This window comes from Cataglyphis hispanica, chromosome 1 (genome assembly GCF_021464435.1).
Source record: "Cataglyphis hispanica isolate Lineage 1 chromosome 1, ULB_Chis1_1.0, whole genome shotgun sequence".
In the NCBI taxonomy this organism is placed as follows: Eukaryota; Metazoa; Arthropoda; class Insecta; order Hymenoptera; family Formicidae; genus Cataglyphis; species Cataglyphis hispanica.
In genome coordinates this window covers 18,553,343-18,566,916 of record NC_065954.1, presented here as the reverse complement: position 1 = coordinate 18,566,916, position 13,574 = coordinate 18,553,343, and the positions used below count along the sequence as shown (strand labels likewise).

Genomic DNA, 13,574 nt, shown 5'->3' with positions numbered 1-13,574 from the left:
TCTTCATTACCTTCGAGATATGACACATACAACCTTAAAGATGTTTCGCGAACGCGGTCTCGTTCGTGCACGAAGGATTTCTGTGTGCTCATTATTATTCGCCGTCTTTGACTTTTTCGTACGTGCGTCCCCGATACGAGCAGCGGGAGACAAACCAAACGGTATTCGTCGCCGACTAATTGCGCGCGTTAATTTGCGAAAAATTCATTTTATTCGATTTCGCAAATTTTGTTTCTTGCCGAATTCGATAAACACTAAACAATAAGTTGATTATGATAATCGATGACGCGCGATGATTTCATAAATCACGATTGATTTCACGAATCTTTTCTCTAAATATTATTATATAAAAAAAAAAATAAATATTATAAAAATGACTATGTATATGAGTAAAAAATTTTAACGAAACTTTAATCTACAAAAATTGCAATATGTAAAAAATTATTATGCATCTATATATCTAATGCATTTAAACGTCGCATCAAAGTATAAATGTAATGATACTTTCATTGAAGAGAAATCATTAATAGCAATAAGTATATCGTTTGTAGATATCGCATTGTGATACATATGTGCGATTACGCATATTAATTAAATATCGTTAGAAAGTTTTAACGATTGCCTATGAATCAACCGGAAAAGACAGACGAGTGAAAATACGACACTATTGATCGCAGCCGAGAGTAGCCCAGTAATAGTTAACCCAATTACTTAACATTGAAGTTAAATTCAGGTGAAATTTAAGCTCGTTTCTATGCTTGGGAACCAAATTTAGATTTTGCCAATTATTACGTTAATAAGGATCGATTTGACGACGAGTGATACATTTGTTAAAATATTAAACTATTATTTTAAATTTTTACGATTATATAACTCTATGAAAATTTAAATATATATTCTAGATAGACATTTAAAATTATTAAATCGTATTAATTGATAACGATCGTCTATTAATCGTATCTGTAAATTTGATTTTGCACGTTTGACATTTTATGATAAATAATTATATTCGGTGCATGAAAAGATATTGCGCATTTAAATTGAAAATCTTCCTGAACTTGCGCAAATTGACGGAGTATATAATGTGTCGTTATCGCACTTTTATCGAATTTTAGATCCGTTGGATATCGAACATATCCCCTCTAACGTGATTTCTTCGGCACTCGCCAATTAACCAAAGAATGCCGCGGTAACCTATTTGCGAATCGAGTTAAACCGCGTGGAGAACGCGACGATGAGTTCGCCAGCGAAGCAAGGCGCGACTCGTTCCCCGGAACGGTGAGAATTCTCGTGATGAACAGTGATGATCACGTACACGATGATCGAGCCACGCAGCGACAGGGTGACGGTCTGCTCGCCCCAGACCCAGCACCACTGTTATCAAGTGATACGAACCACCAGAGTGCATCAAAGTTCGCGAACCTCGAGGATGGTGACCGTCCAGGAGAGGGTCGTCAGATCGCGTCTTCAATTGGGTTACTCCACGCCAACGTCGTTCATCAATCGGTACATATATTTATCATTTTTATCTAATCGCGATAACGCCAACGCGACGTATTCGAATCTCCCAATGACAGATGACAGATATCATATGATGCATATCGAACACGCCCGAGAGTCAAACATATTTCGTATTATTTCGTCGGATTTTTTTCTATTTATATTACAAATGCTATGGTGTAAATATAATTAAACGACTTATTTTTACTCAAATAATTATATTTCATAATACATAATTCTCATCATTTTTTAAATATGGATGTCTGAGAGACGTTTCAAAAAAATGAGTTTAATGATATAGTTTATTTTACACTTTAATATGTGTTCTGAATCTCCTGATGCTTTTTGTGTTTTTTGTATTCTATGATATTTACAAATTTTTGTTTGTTTATATATGTATATTATATTTTATATACTATTATACGTGTGTATATATGAGAGAAGTTATCAAATGGGTAAATTCTACTGAAGAAAAGGAAACTGCATCAACGGTACTAACATCCTATCGGTGCTATCTCGATGAGTTTCGCACGAGTGTAATTATCATAGTGAGGAAACGTAATCTCTCTAAAGCGGCATCATCATCTCGCGCCTCTTCCTCTCCAACACTAATCGGTCGACTCGCACACGTACACATCCCTATACGAACATCGGGTAGAGAGCAAAATTATTTCGAGTAGAGGAATCGCTCGATGCTCGCGCAGGCGCGCACCCACGTTGGTAATGGCAATCAACGGTTGTTAATTGCACGATGATAATTAGTCCGCGGCGCGAGCCTCTTCCTCCGAGCTCGGTATAGCGGCTGCTACCATAATGAAGAATGCGCTTTAATAATTTTCGTAATGAATTCGAGATACAAAACACACGTATGCGTACATATACACAATTTGCCGTACGGTACACGTTACCATACTTATCGCGACTTTTTCTTCTTCTCATATCAAATATGTTGTGTGCCCCGCGCTCGAAAGCTGCGCGTTCAGCCGTATCAGACGTACAACTTTTAACGGCGTACCGTTAAACTTTACTTACAGCACCAGAACGTAAGTCCTAGAGCGACGACATAGTTGAATCTTTTTTTTTTTTGTTTACGGAAAATTTTTTTACATCTATATATTTTTCTTGCACTTTTTCATTTTTATCTCCTGATTATTTTTTCGTTCACGATGTAGAAATTATTGCTGTGATAATAACGCGGATTTCTCTGTACGAATTAAGAAAATTTTTCGCTACATCCTCGAAAATATATCTTCCATTGCGTCGTGGGAGTTTGTTATCGCTTCGATATACCGTAACACATATTACGCGCGAATAAGCGATGTTAGACGTAATAGGCACTTGCGCAAATCTCTAGATGCATCTGCGACGAGGCGTCGCAGAAGTAGAGCACAGAGACGTCTTTAAAAGACGCAACTTTCCGAGAGCCTTCGTAGAAGTGAGCTGTCAGACGATTTCCACATCGTAATTGATCGCGCGAGTCGGTGCTTTTATCGAACCGTCATCACTTTATTTAAGGCTCACGCAGCTCCATTGACTGATTAATTCGCAAAATACGAAGTATTTTTATTTCTTTTATATATATGTATGTATGCATGTATGTATAAGAGAAAAATATTTTTTTAAGAAATATATATGAGAAATAAAAAATAAATTGTATTTTGCGAATTTTATATATATAATACAATTTATTTATTTATATATATATATATATATATATATATAATACAATTTATTTATTTTATATATATAGTACAATGTAAGTTAATATGTAATGCGAAATAATATGATAATGCGAAATATGATACGATAGAGAGACGTCATCCGCCTGGGGAATCCGCAATATGCAAATGACTTACATTGTGTGCATTTAGGCCAATGATAATGAACGTAAGTTATCGCAGCACGGTAATTCAATCTTCTCTTCCGAGGACAAAGGACATTTGCATGCACTTTGAAGATACATCGAGTTACATACACAGTTAAGAAATTAACAAGACGCTACTAAGCATCTATCGCTTTCAGCGGAGAAACCTGACTAATTGTAAGTGCGATGTATCGTTATCGTCACACCAGATGCAACGATAATGCTTAACGTATGCTTTAATAATATATGTGTGCCGCGATGCACGGATACTTTGATACTTATTGACTCACAGATGTTTAGAGACGCGTGCGGTGATTTAGCGAATGAAATATATCACGGATGTGAAAAAAATTGTTATTTCATTATGTTGATAACAAGGAAATAAATTTCCTACATTTTATTATGTTGATAACAATCGAATGAATATCACATCCTGTGACGCTTTGAATATATTTCCAGAGAAGACATAACGACATAAATTTTACCTTTATTTAATTTGACATTGACGGCTACATCCACAGCAACGTGTTGTCATTCTCGATTCTATCAAATTTTTTTCAAAAACACTGTTCAATGTCTGCGAACTCTTCCTTATTTAAAGATATTTTGCTAAACATCTCCCTCTCCAACAATCACATTAAGTTTGCAATCACATCAATTGCATCGAATTCAATGGACATTTGTAATATTAAGATCGAAAAATTCATTTCTTCTTATCTTTCATTTTATCAATGCTAAAGTAATATAGAAAGAATGTATATAAGAAAAGAAGGAATTTCTTGATCAATCTGATCTGATTTATTTTTTAAAACACATGGATCGAACTTAAATAATGAACATGCGGAACAGACTGCGTCGAAGCACCTCTTGAAAAGGATGGGGGAGGGGAGGGGGGCAGGAAGAAGCCGTGCATTTGGCAGCCTAAGGTATCTTCTTCAAAGAAAAAACATCAAGCCAGGTGCGTGTCGGGGCACCACCGGCATGGCAAGCAAACAGGCAGGCAGCGCGGGATCCTGTGCGATAGCTGGAGGAAGGGGTGTGAGAAGTGCGGGAGGGAGGGAGGGAGGGAGGGGGGGGGCAAGAGGGCCCCGATAGCACGCGCGCATCGTGGCACGCGAGGACCGACGATAGAGGAGCAGATGTTCCTTCCGTTTGGACTCAAATGCTACATCGCGCTCCGAGCGTTTATTTATTCTTGTATCCATCGACATCGCTTCTGCTCCGAAGCGCTTGCATCCTGCGGGGCCTGATGTTCTCATCTCTCGAGGAGAGATACTTTTATTTTATTTCCTAAAAGTGTGATTGATTAAAAATGTGTTCATCTATAAACTTTGAATATGTTTTTGTCGTCTTAAAGTCTTAATGTTATTGTATTCCTTATATTTATCTTTTTTTCTTACAAGGAGCAAATATTTACGATCTTTATAATTTAAGATCGAAATTGTCCATCCTAATTTTATAAGTACGGTTGTTTGGGGATAATCTGGAATTATTTTATTCGCAGCGTACGATGTAAAATATGCTTCTCTTTCGACAAAGCTGCGAGCGAGTTTTTTCTGAATCTAATTTTCTTGTATCTAGGGCAATTTCTGTTCCCATGCAAGAATCCGCATTCATCACACATTTTCTAAAGCATTCGAATTTCAAGGTTCATTAAGAGATGATATTGATAATCCATAATAATAATTATGAAAATTATTCTCATATTTATTTTCAATTTTGTCATGTCGAAAATTTCTCTGGTTTTCAAGCTTTGAAATTTAATTCTGATTGGAAAACTGCTTTTACATCACTTAGGCGTCTCATTTGACTGTCTATAATTCAAAGACATTCGCATTTGTATGGTTTATCCACATTATCGTATAACGTTTAATGGTACACGCACTGATTACGATAGAAAAATATGGTCGCGCTCACGAGAGCGATGCATTTTATAGCGGAACGATCGATTTCTCGACCATCTTTGTTTAGAACCAGAAAAAAAATATCCAGTGATACAATCTTTAGAGATTACACAAATTGTATTATTTTTATTCTACATTTTTTTTTATTCAAGCATATATCTTGCATCGTAAATCTGCAACTAGCAATGCTTCCTAGAACTCGCCTGCAAATCCCGCACTTCGTCTCACCCGTTATGTATATTTGTCATATAACGTTGCGTGTTTACTCGCTTATGTTATATACATATGGATTCTTACATAAGTCGTTTAATTGACACGCATTACGTAAGAAGAAGTCTCGCGTAGAAAAGGTTGAGTGTCACGGTCGAAAGCCGTCATCGTGCACCTGCCAGATGCACAACGACGGATATAATGCACGCACCTTTATGGGGGAGAGGGAGGAGAAGGACTCGTGCCCCTCGTCTCCACGATCCTTTCGGGATTTCTTGCCCCGGTCGAAAAATGCCCCGAAGAGAGTGCCAGCTGCTCACGTTCTTCGCAGCCAGTTCGTCTTCGGCATTCGTGGTGGTCGGCACGCGAGATCCGCTCGTGCCCTGTGATCGAGAGATCTGCGGATAGAGAGGTGCGGTTCCGTGATCGTAAATTGTGTAATTGCACGCGAGAGAGTGAACCGTACTCGCACACATCGAGGACAAGAATCGCGCACGCAACCGGCATAGCGGCAATTCGATACACGTGGAAAATCGCCCGAGTTCCTCGGGAAAGCAATATGATCGTTTGCGTTTCCCGTTTCAGGGGGTGCGTCCCTTTTTTTTATCTTTATGACCCACATACGTACACTGTAATCGTGTTGTGTCTGCCAAACATTAAGAACACCTGGCAAGAAATGCTTACGCGATATCGTTATCTCATTTTAATTATCTCCTTACGGAGTCTTTGCTGCGTTCCTTTATGTAGGTTGTAAGGAGTCCTTAAGCTTATGGTACTACATTCGAAAAAAAGTTTTATATGCAAATAATTAAGTTTGCAACTTTTTTTATTTTCAAGAAAAATAAAAGTCGAAGAATTGAAATTTTTTAATCGTCAAGGTGATAATCCCTTCGATGATTTTTATTGTCTTTGACAACATGATAATTGAAATAATTATAAAATACAAAATTTATCAATAAAATTTAAGAAATATGATGACGATATTTGTACCGGACAAAGGAGCTAATCACGCATGTACTCTTTAAATGCGCAGCTTCCCGACAAAGATGGAGAGGCCCCTGGTATCGCACGGCAATTCGGGTCAGGTCCACGGCAACAGCATGCACGGCGCATACTCGTCGTCCGGTAGTCAGACGTCCCTGTCGACGACGTCGTACATCACCGGCCAGTCTTACATGCAGAGTCAGAATTACGGGACGCCCCCGTATTCTTCCGCGAGCGTGCAGATATATCCGTCGCATGGCGCGACGGGTTACTCACAGCCGCAGAGCTACGGTACCGTGGTACAGGGCTTTGGCGGGCAACCACAGTCCGCCGCATATCAACAGAGTCACCTAAAAAAGGGATCGGTCCGCAACGGCGACGTGCTCAAGCGATGTCGACTGCAGACCGCGTAAGTCGTAATTTTACATTCTCGTGAACAAAGAATAAAGAGTCCACCGCTTCTCGTGGTGAAGAGATTGCGTTTCCGGCGTATGGAGAACGTAAACAGTTAAGAACGGATAATTTGCAGATACGAGTTGTCACAGGATCTGCTCGACAAGCAGATCGAGATGCTGGAGAGGAAATACGGTGGCGTGAAGGCGAGGAACGCCGCGTTGACGATTCAGCGTGCTTTCCGCAGGTATACGTTGCTGAAGAAATTCGCGGCGATTACAGCGATGGCAAAGGCGGAGAAGCGACTGAGCAGGAAGCTTCAGGAGGCGACGACGGATCGTTCGGGCAACCTCAACGATCACGAGAGAATGGTTTATCACAATCAGATATACATTCAGCAAGCGCAGTCCGCCAACAGGTATATACATAAAATGTTTCTCTATGTGTACTCTTTTCTGTATCAAGTTCACACCGCGACTAAATTGATCGCAAATACGACAGACCGATGCCGATTCGCAGCATGTCTCTGAGGGAGAGGCGGCACGTGGACAATTCCCAGTCGCCGATACCGAGGAGTCAGAGTGGTAGATGCGAGGTTCAGGTCAGCGGTCATCAGCACACGAATCATGGCTTGCATCAAAGCGGTAGACACACGCCCTCGTTGGCGCCCAGCCCGTGCAACCGGCATCAGCAATTACCGCCGAGTCCCTGTTGGGAGTCGAGCTCCCAGGAGAGCGGTTCCAGTATCCATTATTACAATCCACAGGTGAGTGCCGTACAAGCCGTAAATGGCAAACGAATGTCTCGCTCAATCGTTTCATAAGGTTGACGGCGACAATTTGTTGCAGTGATTTACTCCTTTTATCGCGCGTGCGCGTTGAAATAAAAAGTCATTTCTTTATTTACATAGGAGGCCTTGTGTGGTCTGAGACAAGAGACGCCGCCGAGAGATTTGCTGCGGACACCGTGTACGTCACCGTCGGCGCCGCATAATATGACGACGATATCGCAAAATTGGAACAACGCCAATCAGCTTGGTCCTGGTAGAACATCGAGAGGAAGTTCTGGCAAGAAGATTCCGCCAGAGGTACCGAAAAGAACGTCCTCCATCACTTCGAGATCCATGGAACCGCGTCACAACGGTCTCAGTAAAAGCGTGGAGAACGGAAGTCTAAGTTCGGTGCAGAGCTCCGGCAGCGATTCCACAAATTGCGAGAGTTCGGAAGGTGATGCTCAGAGAGGCTCACCCGTGTGGAAGCACAAAGCGATTGTAAGTATATCTGATTTTTTTCTTTCTTGCACGTTTGATAAAAACGCGCGCGAATAACGGCGATTTCTTGAGGACGTAAGCGAAAAGCGTCGTTAACGGAACCCGTATTCTGATTGTGAAATCAGTCGAGTTCGCCGGAGCATCAGGAATGTGCGAGTCATACTACGGACGCGACAACGATGGCCACTAACGTTAAGGAGCTCGGCCATTCGCATGCCAGTTCCGGCTACCAACTTCCTTTGATGGACCATACGGAGAATCTGCCGACTCAAACAAGTTATAAAGTGTCCGAGACGGTAAGAAAGCGACAGTACAGAGTCGGTCTAAATCTCTTCAACAAAAAGCCGGAGAGGGGAATCAGTTACCTCATCAGACGCGGATTTTTGGAAAACAGTCCGCAGGGAGTCGCCAGATTCCTAATCAGTCGAAAAGGATTATCCAAACAGATGATAGGAGAGTATCTCGGGAACTTGCAGAATACCTTTAATATGGCGGTACTTGAGTAAGTAGCTTCAATATATTAATATATACTCGTGATATATTTGAATTTGTATATATATAAAAATATGTAAATCTATTAACATTAGAAACAAAAACACATTTTATTTTATTTTAAAAATATATATTTTTTAATGATACTTTTTTATGATAATATTAAATTATAATTTTACTCAATATTTGCAGATGTTTCTCCCAGGAGTTGGATCTTTCTGGTATGCAGGTAGATGTAGCTTTACGAAAGTTTCAAGCTTATTTTAGAATGCCCGGCGAGGCGCAGAAGATCGAACGTTTGATGGAGGTCTTCAGTCAACGTTATTGTCAGTGCAATCCCGATGTAATATCGAGGTTGCGGTCAGCTGATACTGTTTTTGTCCTGGCCTTTGCCATTATCATGCTTAATACAGATTTGCATACGCCCAATTTGAAACCCGAACGCAGAATGAGACTCGAGGATTTCATAAAAAATCTTCGAGGAATCGATGATTGCGGCGATATAGATAAAGATATCTTAGTTGGCATTTACGAACGGGTGAAGGATAACGAATTCAAACCGGGCTCCGACCACGTATCGCAAGTGATGAAGGTTCAAGCGACTATTGTTGGAAAGAAGCCAAATATGGCACTACCGCATAGAAGATTGGTATGTTATTGCAGACTTTACGAGATACCGGACATTCATAAAAAGGAGAGACCCGGCGTTCATCAGAGAGAGGTTTTCCTCTTCAACGATTTGCTCGTCGTTACGAAAATTCTAAGCAAGAAAAAGAACAGCGTAACCTACACCTTTAGGCAGAGCTTTCCACTTTGCGGCATGGTGGTTACTCTATTCGAGGTTCCTCGTAAGTTTCAACGACAAAGTACACTAATAGATATTCTTATCGTATAACTTATCTTCTGATACTATATCGTCTATCTTGCAGATTATCCATACGGCATAAGACTCTCTCAGCGTGTCGACGGAAAAGTTCTAGTCACATTTAACGCTCGAAACGAGCACGACAGATGTAAATTTGTGGAAGACCTCAGGGAGTCCATCAGTGAAATGGACGAGATGGAAACTTTGCGTATCGAAACTGAATTAGAGAGGCAAAAGAGCAGTAGAGGCGCGCGAGGTGGTGCGGAAAATAGAGACTCTGGTGTCGCCGACGTGGAGATATGCCCTTGTCCGGGTACTTGTTCCGACAGAACAGAAACGGTCGATGTCGACACGCAATTGAAACGTTCCGCCCTTAGTAATTCCCTTTTAGATATACACGAGCAATGTGAGTAAAAGTGTCATTCTATCTTTATAAATCTTTATAAATATACATGTATATAATATGTATGTTAACTTTTATGCATCTAGTTGCTGGTGATAAGCCGCAACGTCGTGGAAGCGTGGGTTCTTTAGATAGCGGTATGTCTATTTCATTTCAATCTACTTCCGCCAGTTCAATGAGCCAAGGCATTAAGCATCCCGGACAAGTTCATTCTATTCATCCAGGGTCTACGATCCCTGGCGCCGGTAGTAAAGGACTGGCTCAGCAGCCGTCTTTTTTAGGAGGTCTTTTCGCCAAACGAGAGCGAAAGCTATCGCAATCTGAAGAGTCTGGTCCATACAGTCGCACCACGGAAGTATAATGTGCGTGTATTCTTCCAGTAATGTAAAATAAGAAATGCATCTTTGTATACCTGTTTTTTTTTCTAGTACGCTTCGTGTTTTTAATAAAGCACATCTCGCTACGACGCTAACGCCAATTTTAAATAGCAATAATTATACTTGCAAATTTGTTTATGATAATGTGAAATCATTTTTTCTTCATTCAGTCTTTTATATAGTTTCTTCTGTGGTTTAACAATGAAAATATGGATGCACTTAATGCAAGCAGCAAGACTATGCGCGAGAATTGTTCTATTAGGTTATATAATATAATATATCATTTTATATATACAATCACGAAGCGTGCTAAAAAATGAGATATTGATGACATAAAGCTAAATTCAAGGACATGAATTTAAACAAGGATTGGGCAGGATCCAATCGAGATCATCTGGCGTATAAAGAGAAAAAAAAGTTTAATCTATCTTCTCCTTCTCCCGTATAACGTGTGTATAGTATTTATTCATTAAAAAAAGAAAATAATGGACATTTTTCATACTGTATTTATAATTCACGCAATGCGCGATTGAACGATAGAATTGTGTGTAGATAATTATTACAATTTTGCTTAATTTTACACATATATATATATATATATATATAGATGTTAATAAGTATAACAGAAGCTAAAGAAAAGAAAGAATTGTAAATCACGCGACTACATTTATTGAGAGAATTTTAACAGTATCATTATTATCAGCGAGTAGCATCACCATCACCGATTCTCAAAGAAAATATTGTAAATATTAAATATAATAAAATGTTTCGGAATAAATTATATCGTGTGTAACAAAAAAAAAGAGTTAGTACATAAGAGGAAATAAGCAATCTCTATTGATGTTAGGTGCATGTTGATGTCTAACGATTTTTATTATCGGAAACAAGTGAAGTTTATGAATGTAGCAGTGAAATAAGACTTGACATAAATCATGTTTATCATTAATAGCGACCTACTGCGGTAATCATCCATGAGAAGTAGTTTTGCTTATTGTATGTTGAAATTTTGACTCAAAGTTGTTCGCATTTTCACTAAAAAAAAAAAAAAAATTAATAAATAATTCATTATATTAAATATATCCATCATTAATTCGTTTCTCGTTTTCCCCGACGAATAGACGATAGAGATTTAACGATAAGCATCGTAATAATGTGTCACCAGAATAAACATATAAGTAAACTAAGATACATACGCGAAAAACAAAAACAAAATACAAGAACGCGCATGCCTTATTTACTGCCACTGAGTAAATCTTCGCGCGCGAGGAAGAAACGAAATAATGATATTATATATATATACGTAGAAAGATCGAAAGTTCTCCAAGAGCTATGGAATTGTATGACAAACTAATCAATCGTGTACATCTGTACATAAAGCAACGTCAGCCAGCAATAAGCAAGCAACGACGTTCATTAATTTAATGATAATTTTCTGTTATGAAATAACGCATCTATAGGAGGAGTGTTTAATATATTTAAGTTTTATCTTTATTTCTTTATCTTATTCTTTCTTTTTTTTTCTTTTTTAAAATATCAAAAGTTTAAACATATATATACATATATATATAATCGATAACCAAAGGATTTCTCAGTAATATTACAAACAAGAGAGATACTTTCGATTGCGTCACATTCATAAATTTTGTGAACAAGAAGTACATTAATTATATGACGGATTTATTGGCACAAAGCAATCGATCAAAGATATTCTACGTATAAAGTTCTCGTGTAGACTTTGGAATTTCGTGAGTGAAAATCTTTTGCCCGCAAAACTGTTAATAAATTTATATAAGTATTGCATGATCAAAATTACGTTTTTAACATCGCATTTATTATGTTTGATAATCGTATTGTCAAATAGATTATAAATGATAATTTATCGTACTGCTAATACACTTTATACCGTTGCAAAGATGACTGAATGTTGAACACTCCGTTTCATTTACGACTCTGATAACAAATTAAGAAAAAAAAATGAGAGAAGCAAAAGATACGCGTAATTGTTGAAATTATCAACAGAAAATATTCATAGCTTGTTGACAGTATATCTTGTTTACAGAAAAAAAAAAAAAAAAATACAGAGGACATTTTCATGCTTTTCGTGTCTGTCGTGAAATTTTTTGATATTAACAAGCTATACAGATTATCGACACCGATATTCTAGTCTTTCTCATCTCATACAATGATATGCAATAACGTCTTTGTGTATGAATATACGAAATTTTAATTCGCAAAAATAACTTTTAAAATGACTTTCGCGATTGTATAAATGTACAATCAAGATCGCGTCAATTCTTACAACTAGCTGCTCACTCAAGTATCCGAATTCTGTGATAATCTCGCGAGGACAAAAAGAAAAAGACTGATTAGGAAGACCCCAAATCTTTACTACAATATACATATGCATATATCGTCACTTTTCTGAAGAAAATTATTGAACGCATAAAAAAAAAAAACATAATTTGAGCATGTTGCCTCGCTGCCTTTAAATTTCGCATTTTTTATCACTATCAACATCATCATTAGTCGTATTAAAGTAGAATATTTGTTGAAAATATCGAGAAAAATAGATTGCGAGAAATTGGCGCGATCTTTAAAATCTTTGACACTTGATTGAGCACGTCACATCCGATCTGCTTTCCGATTTGATGAGAAAGCGCGTATAATTAAGATCAGTTTCTCCCAATGCCAAATTATTGATAAATTCCTTCCCTCGTTAGTCTAAAATAAATACTGTAAGCACACTGTGTTAATAAATAACTCTGAGTCTGAATGCGTGTGTTTTCTTTTTATTGTCACATGCATATCTTTTTTTAAAAGCACTTGAAACTCGTTCATTCATTTTCGCCGTAGCTGAAAATATATATCTTAGACGAAAAAAAATTAATTTTGTATCCGAGAAATAAACAGTCTATTATTCGAAAATGTTACATTCTCTACTAATAAATGTTTCCTATTTTTATTATAATAAAAAAATGCGCCTCAATTAATATATGATTATTTTAGTTAACATTATTATAATCAATATTTTTATAGAAACCATTAGATTCAAGACATTTTATGTAGTTATAACATTAATTATATATTTAATCTTATGCTGTCTGATAACATCAATAATGATTGGTAAATTCATCTCTAATTAATGATAATAATATAGACGATGAGATATATATATTTCTTTTCCACGCAACCGAACTATAATCTGACTTTTTTACTTCAATCTTTTAATTAATTTTCTAAAAGTTTCTAAATAATTTTCAAAAATTGATATTGACATCAGATATTTGATCTATGCGCGAAAAAGAGTCCGTT

The 13,574-nt window shown here is 37.7% G+C and overlaps 1 protein-coding gene across 13 annotated transcripts in view; it reads left to right on the top strand.

Moving 5' to 3' along the window:
- LOC126856002 (IQ motif and SEC7 domain-containing protein 1) overlaps window positions 1-13,035 on the top strand; it is a 42,399-nt gene extending 29,364 nt beyond the window's left edge. For 9 of the 13 annotated variants that reach the window (XM_050605030.1, XM_050604943.1, XM_050604861.1 and 6 more), the window contains exons 2-10: window positions 1,116-1,506; window positions 6,512-6,871; window positions 6,992-7,273; window positions 7,357-7,621; window positions 7,766-8,125; window positions 8,251-8,627; window positions 8,810-9,465; window positions 9,547-9,888; window positions 9,972-13,035. In XM_050605030.1, the coding sequence (XP_050460987.1) occupies window positions 1,304-1,506; window positions 6,512-6,871; window positions 6,992-7,273; window positions 7,357-7,621; window positions 7,766-8,125; window positions 8,251-8,627; window positions 8,810-9,465; window positions 9,547-9,888; window positions 9,972-10,246 (3,120 nt within the window). In that variant the 5' untranslated portion in view covers window positions 1,116-1,303 and the 3' untranslated portion in view covers window positions 10,247-13,035. Of the gene's footprint in view, window positions 1-714; window positions 734-1,115; window positions 1,507-6,022; window positions 6,067-6,511; window positions 6,872-6,991; window positions 7,274-7,356; window positions 7,622-7,765; window positions 8,126-8,250; window positions 8,628-8,809; window positions 9,466-9,546; window positions 9,889-9,971 lie in introns of those variants that run through there. The other 4 variants (XM_050604191.1, XM_050605200.1, XM_050604776.1 and 1 more) reach the window with 3 other exon arrangements.
- Window positions 13,036-13,574: the final 539 nt, after the last annotated feature.